General features: G+C 34.0%; 2 protein-coding genes across 2 annotated transcripts; both read left to right on the forward strand.

The window, feature by feature from the left end:
• The first annotated feature begins 7157 nt into the window (after positions 1-7157).
• On the forward strand, positions 7158-10960 carry LOC18599664 (benzyl alcohol O-benzoyltransferase-like). Its single transcript, XM_018122270.2, has 2 exons — positions 7158-7836; positions 9911-10960. The coding sequence occupies exons 1-2, from the start codon at positions 7396-7398 to the stop codon at positions 10832-10834; spliced, it is 1365 nt and encodes a 454-aa protein (XP_017977759.2). The 5' UTR covers positions 7158-7395; the 3' UTR covers positions 10835-10960.
• Positions 10961-14088: 3128 nt separating this feature from the next.
• On the forward strand, positions 14089-16427 carry LOC18599665 (benzyl alcohol O-benzoyltransferase-like). Its single transcript, XM_018120585.2, has 2 exons — positions 14089-14594; positions 15428-16427. Exons 1-2 carry the CDS (start codon positions 14148-14150, stop codon positions 16337-16339), a joined length of 1359 nt encoding a protein of 452 aa, XP_017976074.2. The 5' UTR covers positions 14089-14147; the 3' UTR covers positions 16340-16427.
• The last annotated feature ends 1585 nt before the right edge of the window (positions 16428-18012 follow it).

An 18012-nucleotide genomic window follows, 5' to 3' on the forward strand; every position in this document is an offset into this window, starting at 1 on the left:
ATTATAATAAAGTCTTGTAGCCTTTTTTATCAAAGCTATTGCATAACAATTACCAAGGTGACGGGGCTTTGGGTGGCTTTTGGGCATGGTTGGAAACCATACCTTTTTCAATTAACGACATATCAGTATCTCAGTAGCTTGGGGGAATAGAACATGGAATATATCAGACATGAAATTGATGAATAGAGGGTGCAGATAAGTGTTCAAGAGAAACACAGATACATGAGTATGAAGCCAGGATGCTCGACGGTGAGGAAAGAAGACAAACAGGGAACTCAAAGTGCACCGTTTGAATAAGGCTTTGCAGACTCTTAGAATAGCATACAAAACTCACCGTTTCAATTGTATTTAAATATTAGTTAGCTGATGATTATTAGATAGTTAGGAAGTTATCTTTACTCTTTCCTGCTCAACATACCTGCGGAGATATATATACCCTGATGTAAGGTTTTTACCTCAATGAAAAATATTCTGACATTTCTCCCATACCTAAGCGCCGTCTTCTTCACCATTTTTGACAGAGTAATTGATTTCTATTCTATGAGCTTTTCTAGCTTTCAAAATCTGAAACCCCCAAATTATGGTAATATGTCATTAGAATAAAGATGATACATTCCTCTGAAACCGAGTCCAAAAAGCTAGAGGAATCTTTTTTTGAAAAATGTTTAAATAGTAAAAAAATCTTGTATTATTATTATTTTTTAAAAGGCTGTAGAAATATATTGAGTAAGAAAATCAGAAAGGTAGACCCCTTTCTGTACAAAAGCTGCAGAAAACTCCAATGGAGAGAAGCAAGAATCCCAACTCAGTTGGTCCCCAAGAAGCGAACTTGAACTGGAGAGAGAAAAACATAACCTCAACCATTGGTTTCCAGGAGTCCTTCCCTACAAAATAACTATCAACACCGAGTGCAAGAAGGCACTCACGAAGGTAATTATAAAATAAATACATGATGGCCCCTGTCTCCAAAAAAAGGAGCAGAAAAAAGGAACTTCAAGGTGTCACCCCCCAAAAGCAAGCAAAATGCAAAACCAGCAGCTGCAGAGGAAAATAATAACCATCAAAAGGCAAACAAAAGGCATCTCCATGGCAACCGCAACAGAGCAGCGTCCCAACCTCCTAAGTGGTAGCAAAAAATCCCCATACATTGAAAGGAGGCTGCTATATGCAACAAACATAACATAGCCCCCAAAAAATTAAGCAGGGTATCCCTCGCAACCAGCCACTCATAAAAGATATCAGCAAAAAGAAAAACGTCAGCATCCCCTGTGTCACAGCTCAACAAAAGCAGCCATACATGATAGGAATCCAACACACAGCAGACGAGAGAAGGAGGAGGGAAATAGCAGTTATTAATCGTTGTCTTCTCATAGCACCCCTGACTTGGTGAGGGAGTAAGCAACCTCATTTGCTGACTTAGGAATTTTAATAATTTCACAACAATCAATCAAAGATTTAAAACGTGAAATCTGAATAATGGTGGACCTAGTTTCCATGGAGCTGTGGTCGGGTTTAGTCTCCATCTAACAGCGTTTTTAGAGTCACTTTATGATATAATCTTTTGAAGGGCTTATCTGGATGCAGCCAAAAATTTGAAGAGCTTTACAAAGATCTTTAATCTCAACGGTATCGGCATTCATAATTCCCACTGAGAAAGAGAAAAGCAGTAAAACCTTACCATTTCCGTCCCTCAAAAAACTTGTATTATTGTAATTTTTTTAACTAAATTTTTTTACTTTTTATGATATCCATACGAAATTTAACCCTTAATTTATAAGTAAATAAACTCAAAATGTTAATGAAAAATTAATTGTCGTCAAATTTAATATCAACTAGTATTTTGTTCTCATATGACATATAACTTGATAAGTTAACATAATCACAAAGTAGTTGATATGGACATGTTGCGTTTAAGATGATTAAATACATCAATCATGTTAGATACTTAAATTGTATGTCACGTGAATAGAGAATATCAATTGATATTAAATTTAATAATAATAAATTTTATGTTAAGGCTAAAAAACTTATCTAAATACAAATCAAAGATTAAAAATTTGTTTAGTTAAAAGTAAAATTTTACTAGTTTAGTTGTAAAAATGGTCATGTTGGTGCTTTTTTTTTTTGCTATTTAAGCTTAAAAAAAAGGGAAGTTAGAAAGAAAGAAAGTAGAAGAGGAATTGACTAAGAAAAAGAAGGCCCTGATCAGTTTAAAAAGGGCTTGAGTTAATTAACTACCTTGAGTAGTCTTTAACTTCAACTATGCCAATGGATTAAGATTCTGAAGTTACAGCTCAACCGAGCAAAAGTTCTAAGCAACTTCCCGTTAGTCTTGATCATTGCAAAAAAATAACTAAATATTCCAATGTAATTTTCTTTTTATTTTTGACCAAGAGATGAAAAAGAAAGGCAAAATGGTTGTTCTAGGCTTCTAGCATAAAGGAACATCAAGGAAAAGGAGTGATTTTCCATCCAAATTGCTAATGTTCAACATACGACTGTAACGGGATTTGAATTATCTTCTTGTTTGACCAAACCCTGGTTTTTCAAACTTCAAAGAAGCTCCGATATTCCGGGTAAAAGGCAAATTCTTGGAAAATGCATTTCAAAGATTCTCTAGGCAGTGGACCCAGTTGTCGTTGAATGATGAACTTTCTTCTTCAATGGTTTTCATTTTTTTTTTTTTATAACTATTACAAACATACGTTAATGATATCATTAAGAGGTGATTAGATCATTTTTTTTTAGTATTTTATTTTTTTGATCACTTAAATTTTCAAAATTTTCTATTTTAATTGTCCCATTTTAAAAAATAATATTTTAATCATCAATATTTATAAATATTATAATTTTGTTCACTTGACTATAAAAGATTACATATTTTCATGATCATGTCGTAACAAAAAATTTAAAAAAAAAAACTAAAAGTGAATTTCTTTTAACAGAAAAGAACCTTTTTACCTGAATACGACTAGTAACAGAGCAGCTGACATGGAATAAAATGTTCGTTATTTTTTTAAATGATAAGTGATTAAAATAATAATATTTATAAAATTAATAATCAAAATATTAAAATTTAAAATTAGATAAATATAATTAAAAGTCTCGAAACGTTAAATGTTTAAAAAATAATTTTATTTCTATTTTTTCTTTGTTGTTGGTGATCGTAGCCATAAGTATAAACTTTGAAACTCCAAAAAAAAAATTGTAATAACCCTTTCAAAAAGATTGTGACATACAATCGTTCAATTCAAATACAACGGAACAAAAATATTGATTTCAATTTACAAGGTGATCATTACATAGCAAATTGAGCAATACCTGACATATTATACTAAATTTTCCGATTCATTCATCATATTATCAGGATATAACAAAAAAAACAAAATATTTACAAAATACATAATTTTAAGAATAAAAAATAAAGAAAGAAAAGGAGAGGAGGAATAGTAATACGTGATGTTATAGTGACATAAGAAACCATTAAGTCTCACTAGCCTCCAAAACAAATGCTTTTTTAATAAAAAAAAGGAAGAATATCCTGTTTATGGTCTTTTCTTGATTCAACGAATCTTATCTCAAGTATTATATTTTATCTCTATGAGTGACTGTCTGCACTTCACTTGTTGACAAAACACAGAGCAGTTAGAAAAGGCTGTCGAAGAGGATGACAGCCCAAGCCTGTGCCTTTTAACGTTCACTTGTCCTATCTTCCACTTACTTTGCAAGACGCTTTGAAAGAGGGAGGAAACTATGCTTGTGCTTTGAATTCCAGCAGCCCACCACTTTAAGTCTAAAGATATGGTTATAAACAAAATGATAAAGTACCTTTTGTTACTTTAGTTTAAAGGTAAAATATCTCTAAATTTTTAAAATATTATTTTAATTCATTTCAAGTTTATTAATACTCAAAATAAATATTTCCATTCAAAATAATGTATTTCGTAAGATGTATAAACCTTACCGTTAATCTATCATTTGATTTTATGTAAATAAAATAACTGAATATCATTTTATACTCATTTTTCTTTTCTTACCACAAGAAAAAAACTCAACCTACTTAAACATGTTGTAAGCAAGCTATAATCACTGCTTTCTATAATTATTACTAAGAATAACATGCTATTTGGTAGAGCCTTGTCTTTGATTTGTTAGGAAAGCAGATTCTCTTCTCTTTATTTTCATTTAAACAACAATGAAGAGTTATTTAATTAAAAATTTTCCTCATTGCTACTTCTCTTTATCTTCTATCTTTTCTTTATTTTCTACTTTCTACTCAAGCAAATGCCAATAAATCATGGTTCAACACTAATTTTTTTGGTGAATAAAATCCAAGGATATATTAGTTATTTTAATTAAAAAGTTAAATTTTTTTTCTACTCACTTTTATTAGAAGGATTATTGGTACAGGAGACTTTGATCCACTTCAGACAGTAGGGGAAGCATAATGTTTAGCCTAGTACTGCCTTGTACAATATGTTTATTTTGAGTATTGAATATGAAATGAATTAAGGTAATACTTAAAGGACTTGAGATATTTTACTCTTAATTTAAATTATCCAATAATTTATGAATTTCACACAAATAACTAGTTAATTCCAATTACTACTTATCAAATGGGAACACAGTTAGACCAACCGAGAGGTTTCTCACTTTAACAACTTGTATTTTCTTTTATCATGTGCCATAATGTTTACTGCTTTTGTTTTGTTCCCAAAGGGATTTATTAGTTAATTTCACTCAAGAAATTAATTTATAAAAATACCACAAACCTAGAGCACCTTTTGAATGTGAGAGTATTTTTATAACTATTTTAAATAAAAATAACGACATAACTATGCTAAGAACAACATATAGTCACAAGATTATAAATGTGAAAAGAGGGTATAAAATGCTAAGTGAAAAATTATGAATTCACAAGGGAACAAATGTAATTTACCCCTAAAAAGTATTTCTGCATTTGGGAAAGCAAACACAATAGCTGATACTTCGACCAAATTTGGTGTTGATCTAAGACAAATGTTTTATGCCTGGTGGTAATTTTACCATTATGATTCGGAGTTTGATCTCTTTTTTTTTTTTTTAATAGTAATAGGGTGTCATTAACAACGGGTGTGAAAAAACTCACTATTCTGAGGAAAGTCTAAAAGTATAAAAGTCTCAAGTCCGACCAGAGGTTTGACTAGTATGTCCAATTGTTTGCAATATCCTCGAATCAAGACTCATGTCCCTTTCATGGCTACGAGCCATCCTGTACAAAAAGAAACCAAACCCTTAAAAGCAGAGAGGAGCAGGGACAAGAAAAACAGCACTGTACTCAAATCAACCCCTGTACGCAAAAAATAACAAGAGAGTCTCCCCTTTAAAAATTAAAAAATCTGTCCTAAAAACACTTTAAAAGGATATTTTGACTCTTTTAATTTTAAAATAATGATTTTAACCTTTTGATTTTTAACACTATTAATTAACAATTAAAAAAATAGAACTAATACGATATAAATATTTTAATACGCAAACCCAGCTTTGCCTATTTGTTGCTGCTGCGATGGGTTCCGGTGGTTATCTTCTCAGGCCCTTTCCCCGGTGACAGTGTATTCGTTGTTTCAGTGTTTCGATATGGTGGGATGGGCTGTTAACCCTTCTTGATTGGATGTGTTGGCGGGGCTTTGCTGTCTTTCGCTCTGTTTGATGGATTTGTTTTTCTTAATTATCTCTGGCGACTGCACCTCCTTTTTGGGAACTGATTTGCTTTTATGTCTTGAAGCTTGTGTCGGGGTTATCTTGTTTTCTGTTTGCTTTTTAGGTGACTTCTGTCCTTTTTCTTTTGGAGAGCAGATTGGTTCTGGTTTCTCTTCTTTGATCATTTGCTCGATCCTTCCTTGTTTTTGCCAAGTTGATGTGTGAACCTTCTGTGATTATAATAAATCTTGTATCATTGATCGAGTTTAAAAAAATAAGAAAGAAAGAATAATTTGGTAAGAATGCTGTGAAACTCAATATATGCAAACCGACCATACGTACTAAAGAATTATTAAAGCACCTTTCCAAGGACTTGTTTTGACTGTAAAATTTTGAATATGTTGTTTTAGTATTTAAGCAGCATTTTACATGTTTAGTAGCTATTAAATATTTAATATAGTTATTATGTTTTATGCAGTGAGGAGTATAAGTAGTAATAATAATTATAATTTCTATAATCGAATTTAATAGACAAATTAACTAACCAACAATTCAACTTGCTTGACACTAAGATAAGGCTTCATTGACTTTAATATTATTGATTAATAATATAATTTAATATTGTTTATAAGGTCATGATGATTAATTAGCTTCAGACATGCAGGAATGACATGGGATTTTTACAGAATTGATATCATATGTAACAGATGGCAAAGAACATATTCCATTTTCATGAATTTTTCCAGTTAGATTTGGACTTCAAATCATGCATGGTACGAGTTCAACAAAAAGACATGAGAATGAATGGTACATGATACATTAGGCCCATGCATTATTGCAGAATCTTGTACTAAAAATTAAGACACAACATTCAAAAACATATGAAACAAGTAGAAGACAACCACAAAAAAAAGAAAAAAGAAAAAAACATATTACTATAGTATTGTCTATCTGTAAGATCATGAAAGTCGTAATATATTTTCATTTAAGCCATATGCCCTACTAAAAGATTCTCTCCTCGGCACCATCTGCTAGGTATCAAACAACCAAATATATAAAATTCAAGTTATATATGTCCATTTGAGAGTTTTTTTTAAATAAAAAAAATTATGGGTGCCATTCAAGATTTTAGATTATAGTTTTGCACTCATGATTTTGAGAAGTAGGATTGGAGATAGAATGCAAATAAAAAAATTGCCAAAACAAAAAAAAATAATAGTTTGGTAGCAATAAATATGTATGTTGAAAGCAAGGAAAACACCTTGATTAAGTTGATCCATTAGGCTTCTGTTCTGTATTACTGTATATGTATTTGAAATATGCAATCTGGGACCCATCCAGCTTACTACTCCAAGTCAAGTCAATTTTATTTAATGCGTCAGTCAGTCTTCGGCAGCCAAGAAATTCACACTACAACATCTCCCCTTTTCCTCCCCACTTTCGTTTCCTTTTTTACGATGCAACAACAACCCCCATTTTGTCCAAAACTACTGAAGCAAGTCTTTCTCCTTTTTTTTTTTTTTTCTCTCTCTCTCTCTTTGGAAACTTTAACAAAGATTGCAAGAAGGAAAGAACTTATCTGTTTTGTTTCTTCCTATAAATACCACTCTCACATTAACATTTGAGCAAACCAACACTAACGTTTCCCCCTCAACAATCATATTAAAGGCACTCTTACTCCTTTTATCTTTCCATCTTCTTTACCACTTGTGTGTCATGGCAACCCCATCCTTAGTGTTCGCGGTTCATAGGCAGGAGCCGGAACTGATCGCTCCAGCTAAGCCTACCCCTCACGAGTACAAACTATTATCCGATATTGATGATCAAGAAGGTCTCCGGTTCCAAATTCCAGTGATCCAATTTTATCAATACAGCCCTTCCATGCAAGGGAAGGACCCTGCTAGGGTGATTAGGGAGGCACTTGCACAAACCCTTGTTTTCTATTATCCATTTGCTGGTAGGCTTAGGGAAGGCCCTCAGCGCAAGCTTATGGTGGACTGCACTGGTGAAGGTGTGATGTTTATTGAGGCTGATGCTGATGTTACACTTGAGCAATTTGGTGATGCACTTCAGCCACCTTTCCCTTGCTTGGAGGACCTCCTTCATGATGTTCCAGGCTCCGCTGGGGTGCTGAATTGCCCATTATTGCTTATTCAGGTATATTTGTCATAAATTTCTATCTTTCAGCGCTGAATTAAAAGACCATAGTATTATTTCTCCCGTTCTTAGTAGCTTAGATTCCAAAATAATACGGTCTCATTAATGTTCTTTAAAAAACAGATAGCAAACAACGTCACTAACCGAACTTTTAACATCATTTTTTTTATATAACATTTAACCATTGATATTGATTGTCTTTTGGTATTTATGAATATGTATACATACATTAAATTAACACATGAGGTTACTGATGATATTAGTAGAATATACTTGTAATTTTTTAATTTCCTTCAAAGAAATAGAGTCTCCTGAATAGTTGAGTTGGCCATAGATTCAAAAACGACAAATCATAGAGGTATACTTGTGTGCATACCTATCAAATCATTTCTTTAGCTTAGGTTAATGGGGTCTCACCATTATTCTTAGCAATTAGGAGAATATTTCTTTTTTATGTGCAAAAGATTAAAAATACGGAAAACTTTAAAAACAGAAATAGTGGAGGACATTTGCTTATCATTTGGCATCCGCTTTACAAACAAAAGGGATATCTATTTTATTTTTAATCAGGATAATTCTTTTTTAATAAGATTGCAACTGAGATAATTTGACTACTCATAATAAATAATAAATTTATTAATATTTATTTTTCTCATTGATTATTAAACAACCGAAATATTGGAATAAGTAATTTTTCTAAAAAATGCTTTTAATTCCTATAGCTAATAATTCCCTGAGAGAGAGTTCTAAAAAAAAGCTTGCAAATTTGCAATTTCTGGAGAAATGATCATTCATGAGACAAGCATGGCCCTCCACTTAAATTATAGAAAGAAAAGAAAAATCTATATCCACTTTGAAAAAGTTGCTTTTGCCTCTCGCTAGTTGCACTAGTCTAGTAGTCGTTCATTATTGAGACAATGGGATCCACTTGTTAATTAATAAGTGATAATTTGATTAACCAATGATACGAGAAAGTAGGTTAATGAATGAAGGTCTTGAAAGACATAAAATGCTGAAAATTAAGAAATTTGACTGATTGATAGCCAACCTTTTGCACAGTTAAAAGAATTCATTCATGTGCCAATTTAAAACATTGAGGTGTTTATATCAACAATTTGGAACCATAAAATCCTTGAAGAGTATAAGGTTTGGCTGGGAATGACCAGTACTTCTAAAGATTGGGATTGAGGAACTGGTCCTCAATCACATGAATTGGACTACACAGACAAAAGGATAATAATGAAGAGCTCTCCGTCGTTTTACGGAAGTAGCATGATTCGCATGGATTTGCGAAACACGACACCTTTTTCTCAAACAAAATTTGTGTGGTGGAACATTGACCAGCGGCCCACTGATGGGACTGCATTTTTCGCAACTTTACCTTTTTCTCAAACAAAATTTGTGTGGTGGAACATTGACCAGTGGCCCACCGATGGAACTGCATTTTTCGCAACTTTAGACATAATCTTTCAATGAGTCATTATTATTATGAAATTAGAGTTTGACTATTTAATTTGATTTATTCTTCTTATGATTTTGAACATATGTAAAGTATAGAAGATTAAACTATGTAAGGAATAAGAATTCAAGATTAAACTATAGATATGTCTTAATCTCAAAGGCGTATAGGTTTTGATTTCTAAAACGTTTTTCACAACTTAATCTTATTATTAAATTTTAAAGTAACAAAGTTAGTTGGTTGTTTTTTATTGCATTAAAATCTATGAACTACTTAAACTAGAAAAAAATTTAATTAAATAGAATTAGTATTATGAAACCACTATATATGCTAGCGATTAATATAAACTAGCCCATAGTATATTTTACAGCTCTATGATTGTTCATTTTCCCTCAAAATTTAGGTAAACAGATGTAAGATGAAAAGATTGCATGAATATATTGATATGAAATTGAGCTCTTCATAAATTTGGACAACAACTTGATTTGTTCCAATTAATATGGTCAACATGAAAAAGCTTAAACAGATATACTTGGTTTCTCCCCCTTAAATTAACAAATAGTAGTGATTAGATTAAATAATCCTGCGATTGAGTTAATCAATCCTGGTGAACAGGTAACACGATTGAGATGCGGTGGATTCATCTTCGCCCTCCGCCTCAACCACAGCATGAGTGACGCAGCTGGCCTAACCCAATTCATGTCAGCTGTAGGGGAGATGGCTCGTGGCTGGCTTGCCCCATCAATCCGACCAGTATGGAAAAGACACCTCTTAGGGGCAAGAGATCCACCAAGAGTCACATGTAAACATCGTGAGTACGAAGAAGTAGAAGGCACCATAGTTCCATTCGACGAAATGGCTCATCGCTCGTTTTTCTTTGGCTACGCGGAACTCTTAGCACTTCGTAAACTTGTTCCCCTACACCTTCGTAAGTGTTCAAGGTTCGAACTCTTAACCGCTTGCTTATGGCGTTGCCGAACCATTGCCATTCAAGCTAATCTCGAAGAAGAGGTTCGTATTATATGTATCGTGAACTCCCGCTCCAAGTTTAATCCTCCATTGCCTTCGGGATATTACGGGAACGCATTCGCATTCCCTGTGGCGGTAGCAAAAGCAGGGAAACTTCGTCAAAACCCATTAGGGTATGCCTTAGAACTTGTGAAACAAGCTAAGGCGGATGTAACAGAAGAGTACATGAAATCACTAGCGGATTTGATGGTGATAAGGGGGCGACCTCATTTTACAGTGGTTCGGTCTTACCTTGTCTCTGATGTGACACGTGCCGGGTTCGGAGATGTGGATTTCGGGTGGGGTAAGGCAGTGTATGGTGGTCCGGCTAAGGGAGGGGTGGGGGCTATTCCTGGGCTCGCAAGCTTCTTGATACCATCTAAAAACAAGAAAGGAGAGGATGGAATTGTGTTGCCAATTACCTTGCCACCCCCGGCTATGGAAATATTTGTGAAAGAGCTTGATGGCATGCTGAAAGAGAAGCCAACTGGGATTGAGAGTCAATCAGTTTTTATTTCATCTTCTCTGTAATAAGTAAACTGGTATACGAGAGCAGAGTAGTGAGACTAATGTTTGATAAGTGTACCATGTAGTTTGTTTGGGTTGGAAAATAATTTCTCCTGTTGAGTGCAAATATTCATTCTTCGATCTTTCAAATTCATTTGATGTCGTTGGGCTTATATATTTGGGTTTGAAGCCCAATTATGGGGATAGCATATAGCTGCAAAGAGTGTTTCTTGGGTGTCAGCGCACTGTCAAGTTTCAGGCCATTTCTTATTTGGTCTAGCCCACATCAATGTTGGTGTATATTCTTGACTTTCGACTTGCAGGTAGTTGGTTTCCCTCAAACATAAAGTTAATTATAAAATTTTAGTTCATTTTTAATTTGTCAATCCCATCAATTACTGTATATAAATAATTCAACAAAAAGAACATTATTTACTATATATTATGTTTTAAAGTTTTACATTACTCAACCAATTGACAATATATATAGGTGAACAAACTTTCTTATATTTAAAGACTGGAGACATTTTCATTCTAATTACATGAAATATATTTGTACCACCACTTAGAATAATAACCTCTCAAGAGTCATCTAGTTATACCCCTTGTATTGATATCAGACTTTATACAAGTACGTACAGAGGAGGCTTACGCCTAGTGCCTTTTACCCTTCGAACGCAAACTGCAGGGGAACAAAAATACTCGTTGCAGTAACTACCTGGTATAGCCTTGGCAAGCCCCCACCCTCCGCGTTTACACACTTTTCCCATCCATTACCGAGGCTAGTGGTACTTCGATCCCCTCATAGATCATAAAGGGGCAAAACCAGATATATTTACCAATCAAAAACCAGAGTAACAGAGTAAAAATTGCTTGATACTAGCCAGCCATTCAGAAGCACAAAATTAAACTTACCTGTGGCTATCCATTCAACCCGAGGAGCACCCTTACAGACCTCAGTACTATTAATTAATTCTGCTCTATTTGATTGGGAGAATGACGTGTGGAACAAATTCATAAAAGACCTTAATTATATGATCCTTTGCCGACATGAAGAGGATAAGCTTGTGTGGGCTCAGAGTTCTTCTAGTATCTGTTCTAAATTTTTCTCCATTGTTTTGGAATCAATTAGAATCTCCCTCAACCAATTGGAAGTCTAATTTGGAGATTTGCACCTCTCAAAGTTGCAAGCTTTTATTGGCTTGCTTTAAAAGGTATAAATTGGCTGCATTGATGGGCTACACAAAAGTTTTTTATTTTTATTTTATTTTTTGTGAAAAGTGAGTTTTTAGATATCATTAAATATACTTACAAAATGCTGCCATAGCCTTTGCTCTGTTTTCAATGACCAAAACAATACAGCCCTCCGGATTCAGCCCAAAATCGATGGATAAGATTCCTAACAGAAAGACAACCAGGGTTAGATCTTGCATCTCGAATATCTGTCACAATCCAACCCACTAAGACAACTGTACAAGAAGACATCATCCAGTTTCTGTTACACAAAAAAAGTTGCTTACTCAATGTCGAAAATTCCTGCTCTCAGTGAGGAGGGAGCCCTGAATCAGTAAGCCATATTGTCTGAGCAAAAAAACTCAGTAAGCAATATCTTTCTTACATGTCGTTTTGCCTGGAGAATTTGGTCAACCTGTTCAATTTGGTAGGGTTGTTCTTGTGTCTTGCCTAAAGATCTTCATCTCTACTCTCGCTTTGGCTAGATATCATTGTGTCTGGTTCAGAAATTGTTGTGTGGATGATGACCTTTTTTGCAACTATTTGGTCCTTGTGATTTTGCCAGGAATGATTTAAAATTTAGCTGAACAAAAATTTGTGATATGATTAAAACAAGAATTGGGCGGTGGTTCAAGGAAAAAATGGAATGATTTTCTTAAAGATATTGCTGACATCTATCATTGTCATCCTTCTGCTAAATGTGTGTTAAGACTTTGTGGTCTCCACCTCTGCCTCCATTGGTTCAGTTCAACGGCTATTCCTGGGGAAAGCATGGACCAGGAGATATTGACGGGGTTCTTCGTGATACTAAAGGTTTCGTTTTTTTTTTTTACTCTTTTTTGGAACATTGAGACACATTGAATAGTAATGAAACAAAAGAGGTCATGGTTACGTACTATACAAGTAGATATGTCTATCCACGCTTCTTAATATTTGTGGCTCTCATAGCCCCATCTTTTGCACGTGAATTCATTGTAGCCAAGAACCAACTCTGAAACTTAATAGGTTTGTCGCTAGCATGAGTTTGTAACAAACCTCAAATTGGCTTTCATACCCAGATCTCTACATCCAATGTTTCTCCACCACTCTTTTTAACTTAACTCTAAGGTCCAAATAATTGGTCCATAATTAGGAGGATTCAAAAAATTTCTGGAATAGTGTTATAATTTAAATAATAATAATAATAATTAAAAAATATTAATTTTTAAAATATAAAAGGAAATATTTTTGTTTTTTTAAGTGATATCTAAATATTAATATATAAATTATTTTTTGAAAAATAAAAATATTAATATTTAAATTATAAAAGAAAATATTTTTGTCATTTTAAGTAACATCTAAATATTTGTATATAAATAACTTTTTGATAAATAAACATATTAGCATTTAAATTATAAAAGAAAATTTTTTGACTTTTCAAGTAATATCTAATTATTGGTATATAAATTTTTTTTTTGATAAATCTACTTTGATCTCACTCAATAATATAATAAGTAGAAAATTTTGACATTTTGCTTTTTAATTCGGAAAATTTAAGACTCTATTTCATATTCAAAAAGTTATACAAGGAAAGGTCGAATGTTTTGTCAAGTTTTATGTTGTTTCGTAGATTTTGGTTTTTTGAATTGCTGATTTGTATTCTAGGTTTTCTTGCTATCTTATAAATACTAGTTTTTTTGAGTTTACAGCATGCAAACTCTACAATTTTCAGATCTGCAATTTCGTTTCTTCCTTCTCTCCCCAACTGAATCTAACAGAAATTATACAACTTTTGCATCCTATAAATTGTTTTATTACAATTGAATTTATAAACTCAAAAAAACCAGCCAAAAGTAAAACTATAGATAACTAACGTTGTTTATATGATTATGTAAAGTTTAAAAAAGACTTAATTTAAGAGACACGTGGTGAACAAATATGAACGGGATAGGGAAAGGGCCACAGTATGTGGCAGAGGATTTCCATCCATCTAGACCGTCCATGGACAAGAGGAAAAAGAAAATGAGAAAGAATGCGATTTGTTGACTATAAATATGACTTCCACCAACACTTACTAAGCACCCGACACTTGGTATTCTCTCCTTCACGTACTAGATTTCGTGTTATGGCAACTCCATTCACTTCCCTGACCTTTACTGTCCGAAGATGCGAACCCGAGCTAGTTGCTCCGGCCAAGCCCACACCACATGAATGCAAACTATTATCCGACATCGATGATCAAGAGAGTCTCCGCTTTCAAATTCCCGTTATCCAATTTTATCGGCACAACCCTTCCATGCAAGGGAAGGACCCTGCTAAGATTATTAGGGAGGCACTTGCGAAAGCCCTTGTGTTCTATTATCCATTTGCTGGTAGGCTAAGGGAGGGGCCTAACCGTAAGCTTATGGTGGATTGCACTGGTGAAGGTGTGTTGTTTATTGAGGCCGATGCTGATGTTACACTTGAACAATTCGGAGATGAACTTCACCCACCATTTCCTTGCTTTGATGAGCTCCTTTATGATGTTCCAGGCTCTGAAGGGATGCTAAATTGCCCATTGTTGTTGATTCAGGTACCCTTTTTTACTTCCAAGCTCTAATAAACTCAGCACCATTCTTCTTTTTTTCTTTGTCCAAGTTCAGTTAAAACAATATGAGATAAGTTATTAATTGTCTTCCCGCCGATACATACTTGGAATGAAAACCAAGATCTGCATTAAAGAAAGAAAATCAACCGCAGTTGGCGACTATGCACCATGAAAATATGCATTTTAGGTACACTGGTCAGGAAGTTTCCTCTTACAAAATGGTAATAGTAGTACCTTACCTTAGCTTAAAATTTCTTTTTTAATCATTAAATATCCTTTATATATAGGAATTTGTTTTTAAAATACAAAGGAAATTAAGAATACTTAACATTTAGTGCTACCTATATTTCATTTTCCATGCAGGCAATGCCCAAGAAAATCATGGCCATTCCAATTAAAGCCCCTAAACCATATTGTTCAGTCTCGATATTGTATAAGACCTCAAAATTGGAATTCAAATTCTTACTCTTCAAATTGGAGTCCTCAAAATTTCTATAACTAATTTGGCATGAGTGTCTGGTTCACACTTATCTGTGATTCTTATGGCAATCTCAATAATTTTTAAATTAAGTTGACTTTTTCTTAACTATAAATTTAAACGGTTTCTACATTTTGAAATAGTGAAAATTTGTGTGATAGAATATTAATAACGATTGATGAAATAAAATGAATGAAATAATTTGAAATATTTTTAATATATGATGAATTTTAAAATTAAGTTTTAAAATTACGATATTTCTACAATTTACTCAAATATTTTAATTTTTTTAAATAAAAAAATCAATATTAAATTATTGGTTGATTATGTTAATTAATAGATAACACGGATGAAATGCGGTGGTTTCATCTTTGCCGTCCGCCTCAACCACGTCATGAGCGATGGCGCTGGCCTAAAACAGCTTATGTCCGCCGTGGGCGAGATGGCACGTGGCATGGTTACCTCCTCGATCCCACCAGTGTGGGAAAGGCACCTCTTAGATGCTGGAGACCCACCACGAGTCATGTTCACACACCACGAGTACGACGAGGTGGAAGGCATCATCACCCCACCGGACAACATGGTTGAACGTGCTTTTTTCTTTGGCCCCAACGAAATCTCATCCCTTCGTCGGCTCCTCCCCCGCCACCTTCGCCAATGCTCCAAGTTCGAACTCTTGACAGCTTGCTTATGGCGCTGTCGAACCGTTGCTATAAATCCCGACCCTGACGACGAGGTGCGCATGCTGTGCGTTGCTAACACACGTTCCAAATTCAATCCTCCACTGCCATCGGGATATTATGGGAATGCCGTCGTGTTCCCAGCCGCAAAAACAACAGCTAGAAAACTTTTCCGGAATCCATTAGGGTATGCAGTGGAGCTAGTGAAGCAAGCCAAGGCAAGCGTAACGGAGGAATATGTGAAATCAGTGTCAAGTTTGATGGTGATTAGGGACAAACAACTCCACTTCCCAGTGGTTCGGTCCTTCCTGATATCAGATGTAACAAATTTCGGATTCGGAGATGTCGATTATGGGTGGGGTAAGGCAGTGTTTGGAGGCCCAGCAAAAGCTCTTGGGCCAATAAGCTTTTTGATACAAAGCAAGGATAAAAATGGAGAAGTTGGAACTTTGGTGTCAATTTGTTTGCCAGCTCCGGCCATGGAAAGCTTTGCCAAGGAATTGGACAACATTTTGAAGGGGCAGCCAGTTGAGGATGTGGGTAAACCAATTAAGATTTCATCTGCTATGTAAAACAAATAATGGGTAGATATTAGACCTGAAGATAGAATGTTTTCTGGCGTTAAATTTCAATGCAAGATATTATTACATTTCTAAATAATCATATTTATTTAATTTTAATTTTAAAATATATGACTTTAATAGACAAGTTAGACCTAAACACAGGTTTTAAAGATGTCAAGCCGGTCCCATATATAGACATCTTTAGCTCCGATAAATGTTACATTATTTTCCTAATAGACCAAACATAAATAAGACAATATTCATTTGCCTCTATGTGAGTATGCTGATGACGTCAATGTAGCTATGTCCATTTTTTTATGCAATGATGCTGGTGCTGTTTTGTCGTGGCTCTGTTTTGGACACGTGGTTTGATAATATAAAAGGCCACAAACGGATGTATTAAACAGGGGCAGGAGATTTGTACTCCAAATTAACAAGTATTCTGATAACCTGCCTCTTCTTGTTGCCTCATCTTTGTGCCGGAGGTTTTGCCACGTAGCCAAAACAAATAAACACAGAAAAATAAACTAGCTTCATTTTATTTTATTTTTCTTATTTCCCTATATATCTAATAAAAAAGAAAAATGTTTGTATCAAGTACAAAAAAAATAGACCGTTGAAACGGTTACTGACAATAATAATAATAAATCAACAATTTGATAATTTAAAAAATTAAAAATTACATGGTATTTTGGTAACCTTTTTCTTTGAATTTCAATACCCATATGTTTTTTTTAAGGTAGTGAATATCATTATTATCAGAAAATTAACAGCAACCTCAGGGAGACAAAGAAAGCCTACCCCAGCACTCAAAATTTCTGCGGGTGAACAAAAAAACCTCCCTTTTGAAGAATAACCCATCGTAATTACAAATATCCATAAAAGGACTCCACATACTCCTTGTTGAAGAATGATACTTAGCCTGTTAAATCAGAAGTAGCAGAGTCTTGAAGGGAAGCAACGATTGTTTAAAGAAGAAAGGAAGCTGGAAAGAAGTGCAAAATTGAGCGTTTCTGTCTTTACCAATTTATTGTCGTTTTGATCTTTTATTTTTATCTGTATTCTGAAAACGTCAACCAGTGGTGTCGTTTCATGTGTCGCAGGCTTAAACGCCTACTTGTTATGTCCTTTTAGTTTTGTAAGGCTTAACAGCCAATTATTTATTTTTTCTGTTATTTTAGCTGTTGTATTGCATAGAAAACTTTGTTTGTTTTCTATTAGTTTTCTATGCCTAGTTAGTTGATCCTTTATTTTTCATTTTAAAATGGTTGTATAAAAGCTGAATATGAAATGAAAATTATTGAGCCTACTTATGAGTCGATTCTTACCTTGAATCTTCTTCAAATTGTTGATTGATCTTAGCTTCAATGGCAACACTAGGCTTCAATACTTCAGCACCTCCAATTTTCTCAAATACTAATTATTAGTTAGTGAAGATGAAAACCTATTTGAAGGCTTTCTATCTCTAAGATGTAGTTAAAGTACGTGGAGATCCTTCTGTGCAAAAGTATGTCAATCCTACATTGGCTTAAATCAAACAACACAAAGAGGAAATTGCAAAACGCTACAAGGCACTTTCATGCCTACATTTTGTTGTTTTGAAAGAAAAATTTTATTAACCCAAGTTGGAATGAGATATCATCCAACATATTCAAAGATGTCATACTTGCTAAACTGCCAAA

This window comes from Theobroma cacao, chromosome 5 (assembly GCF_053813885.1).
Source record: "Theobroma cacao isolate CCN51 chromosome 5, ASM5381388v1, whole genome shotgun sequence".
In the NCBI taxonomy this organism is placed as follows: domain Eukaryota; kingdom Viridiplantae; phylum Streptophyta; class Magnoliopsida; order Malvales; family Malvaceae; genus Theobroma; species Theobroma cacao.

Excerpts from the sequence above, each read along its gene's own strand:
- LOC18599664 (XM_018122270.2), top strand. The coding sequence starts at position 7,396 with ATGGCAACCCCATCCTTAGTGTTCGCGGTTCATAGGCAGGAGCCGGAA. Across the intron at positions 7,837-9,910 it reads GCCCATTATTGCTTATTCAG|GTAACACGATTGAGATGCGG; the intron begins GTATATTTGTCA and ends CCTGGTGAACAG.
- LOC18599665 (XM_018120585.2), top strand. The coding sequence starts at position 14,148 with ATGGCAACTCCATTCACTTCCCTGACCTTTACTGTCCGAAGATGCGAA. Across the intron at positions 14,595-15,427 it reads GCCCATTGTTGTTGATTCAG|ATAACACGGATGAAATGCGG; the intron begins GTACCCTTTTTT and ends GTTAATTAATAG.